This window comes from Leptonychotes weddellii, chromosome 6 (genome assembly GCF_054177405.1).
Source record: "Leptonychotes weddellii isolate Sample4059 chromosome 6, ASM5417740v2, whole genome shotgun sequence".
NCBI lineage: Eukaryota > Metazoa > Chordata > Mammalia > Carnivora > Phocidae > Leptonychotes > Leptonychotes weddellii.
Genome location: NC_138374.1, coordinates 83,586,654 through 83,589,973, shown reverse-complemented (window position 1 = coordinate 83,589,973; position 3,320 = coordinate 83,586,654). Strand labels below are relative to the sequence as shown.

Here is a 3,320-nt window from a genome sequence, read left to right as displayed (position 1 = left end):
TAGAACACAAGGCTGCGTGGAGGGGGAGCCCAGCAACCAGGCAGTGATGCCAACTCCCCAGGGGAAAGGCAGCGGGGGGGGGGTGGGGGGGTGGGTAACTGGAAGAATGTGTTCCAGATTTGAGGGAGAAGCAGTGTTGAGTCACTGGGATTTAACAATTGATTGAGGTGGAGAAATAAGCAGACCCAGATTCCAGCTGTATGAACTTAAAGTCAAAATTGGATTAAATTATAGCTTCTCTCAAGTGAAAATAGGAATAGTTCTAAGGTGCCCTCTTTTTGGTTGTTGAAACCTACAAATAACCTGCTAATGTGTCTTAAAAGATCCTGCATATTTTATCTTAGAAGTTGTTACAGTTTGACCTTTATAAAGCTGCTTCCTAGGTGCTGGGGTTTGCCATTTCAAGTACTCAGCAGACCTCATCACGAAGTGAGGTGAGAAGGGGCAGAGCCAACCCACAGAATAAGATGAGTCACCAGCCCCCTGTCCACGGATGCTTCTATCTGTCGTGTCATAGGAATCTCGGAAAGTTCTGATGCAGAAGGAGTGTTCTGGAGGAAGATGGTGGCAATCTGCTATTGTTCCATTGCCTTACTAATAACCCCAACACAATTCTCCCAAATTCAGTCTAAGAAGTAAATATACGTAGGAACCCCTTCCAAAAATGTTAGAATAAATCTAAAATGTATGCTAATTTCTCTCTTGTATCCTTTGTTCCTTGTCTAATACTGTTCTCTGGTAACTAGACTATAACGTACCATGGGTTGAAAAACAAACTTTAGTGGTCTTTTCCAGACATTTTTTTGTGTCATGCATTCAACCCTCAAGGCAAAGTCTCCAAGATAAAAACCCACATACACATTACCAAGTTGTTGTTGATCTTAAGCTGGAAAAGAGGGGCACTTAGACTAAAGCTTGCCAGAGGGAAAAACTACAGTGAAAATTCATTGTAAGCTCTAATTCATAAAAACTATGGTGGTTGACTTCAGCTTTGCCGCAACATGTAATAAAAATAGACTTCTCATCTATCTGCCCCCTGCCTTGGTGCTTGCTTACACCCTCTCCATGACCTAAAAAAAAAAAAAAGGGCAGCTCATGGAAGAGCTGGAGAAGGAGATTTATGGGGATAAAACCATGTCCCAATGGCCCTGCCAGTTAGAAATATCCCCAAGGAGACATTACTTAAGGTAACGGAAGAGACATAATACGTAAATCTAATGTAATCTATTTCTAGATTAATAACAAACTATGTGCGACATTGAGACAGAGGAGGCGCGTGTCTTCTTATAGACACGCTGATCTATTTCATCCTGAATCTTAAGTTGGAATTTTTCCTGAGATGTGTGCTTCTTTAACTTCCACTTGATGTGACAACCAGCACAGTGTCCCTTGTTCATTTGGGGCACTCATTTTTGCCAGGCTCGTCATGGGACAAACCAAAACCTCACCGACAGAGAGGGGTCTCTGTACAAAATTTCACTCTCTCCACCGGCCCTCTGTACAGGATATGCCCAAATTGTAGAGAATGGTCATTGAATGAAATCGTTACTCATTTTTATTCCCTCGGTCTGAAAAGTAAGAGTCATGCCTCAGCTTAACCCACAGGTAGGTTGGATGATCTCATGTACTTAGGATATTTTTCTCCCTATTGTCTAGCGCTCTCTTTGCTTTTCTGCCCACCCCCTAAAAGAGAAGTTTTGTTTGTTACCTCTTACCGACATTTATTTTGACAATTTTTTTCTGAGAGTCCATCCTCATCCTCTCCCATGATGTCCACGGCAGAAAATATCAACGCCACGAGAATGGCAAAACAGCATACCAGGGCAAAGATCACGATACACTTCTGCTGGGACTGTCGAGAAAAAGAAGGAAAAGAAAAGTGAGAAGCAGCTTCCACTTCGGAAACTCAGGATTGGACAGCTTTTCAAAACCCTTTAGGAAAGTTACTTTCATCACTGCCAGCGAAGGGCTGTCCTCGGAGGGAAATCTTGCTCATTCCTCAACAGAGCCTTCAAACCCTGCTAAGTATGTTATAACCTGCTAAATAATGCAAGTGCTGTATCGAGACTTCTGAACAAGTTCACTCTCCCTCTTTCTCACCAAAAGCAGTCCAGAAGATCTGGAGATCTTCTACAAGATCTTCTACAAATAGCACTATGAGGTCCATGAGTGCAAATTAAAAATGACAAGAGTGGCTCAATAATTATTCTCTGTCCCCCGTTATTATCACCACCTTCCAAACTCTGTGCAAGGTCTATGCCCTCAAACTCTGTATCCTCTCGCTTCTCCCACCTTGTCTTGCTCTAAGACCTTTACTATGATGGCTTCAGGAGAGATGCCCCTGGCAGGTGAGGATGAGTTCCACACTTTGATCAGAAATTAGATCCATCAGATGCCAGCATCTTGGGTCATGTAACTGACATGGTTCATTTCAAAAGATTGAACACAGTCATAACCAACATTCATACTCTTGATACGATTTTCACTTAGAAACAGTGGCTGAAGGTCCAGCCACTTTTGTCCTTATCTTTAGGGCCAAGTGTTGTATTTTGAGACATCCCTGTCCCCAGGGGTTCATGGCCACAGGGGGCAGAAGATGGGGCCATGGTCCCTGGGCAGCACCCATGGCCCCCAGAACAAATAATTTTGCCTACATTATATTTATTAGATAAATCTGGATGGGGAAAAGAAGAGAAAGAAAAAATTTTAATTTTAATTTTTATAAGTGTTTCTGAAGGTTTTAGGGATTATTTGCAGGAGGGGAAAAAGTGATCATTGACCAGACAGCCAGGAGAAATTCCCTTAGTGATGAGATGCATATATGTGTACACACACACACACACACACACACACACACACATTTCACAGTTTTGTGGAAACCAGCTGGCTTTCCTTCTCCCACCACCCCCTGCCCTTTATCCCCACAGCCACATGGCCTCCAAAGAACCAAGGAACCTCCCCAAGCTCAGGGTCCAGTTTGTCCAGGGACACGCTCAGATTACAGATTCTAGAGAAAGGTGTTGTCAAGGAATGAAGGTGCTTCTGTAACCAGGAACGATCAGCTCAGATGCTTGTTTCCTTCTAGAGGCTTTGTCTTCTGACTTCCCTCAGATGTCCCCTCCCAAGAGAAGCTGGTTCCAAGTCCCTTCCTGACTCTCACTGTGCGCTTCTCTTACTCCACACCCAGGGAGGAAGTGGGGGAAAGCCCAAGCGAGACATTTGTGAACCACTGTTCTTTGACCCTAGGCCCCCGGGATCTTTAAGACAGGGATACATTTTATTCTTTCTATCCTAAGCAACCATTACAGGGCCAAACAGAT

At 43.7% G+C, this 3,320-nt stretch overlaps 1 protein-coding gene across 1 annotated transcript in view; it reads right to left on the bottom strand.

Moving 5' to 3' along the window:
• PLD5 (phospholipase D family member 5) overlaps nt 1-1,897 on the bottom strand; it is a 206,455-nt gene extending 204,558 nt beyond the window's left edge. The window contains exon 1 of the mRNA XM_081824494.1: nt 1,716-1,897. Coding sequence (XP_081680620.1) covers nt 1,716-1,768 — 53 coding nt within the window. The 5' untranslated portion in view covers nt 1,769-1,897. The remainder of the gene's footprint in view (nt 1-1,715) is intronic.
• Between the last annotated feature and the right edge of the window lie 1,423 nt (nt 1,898-3,320).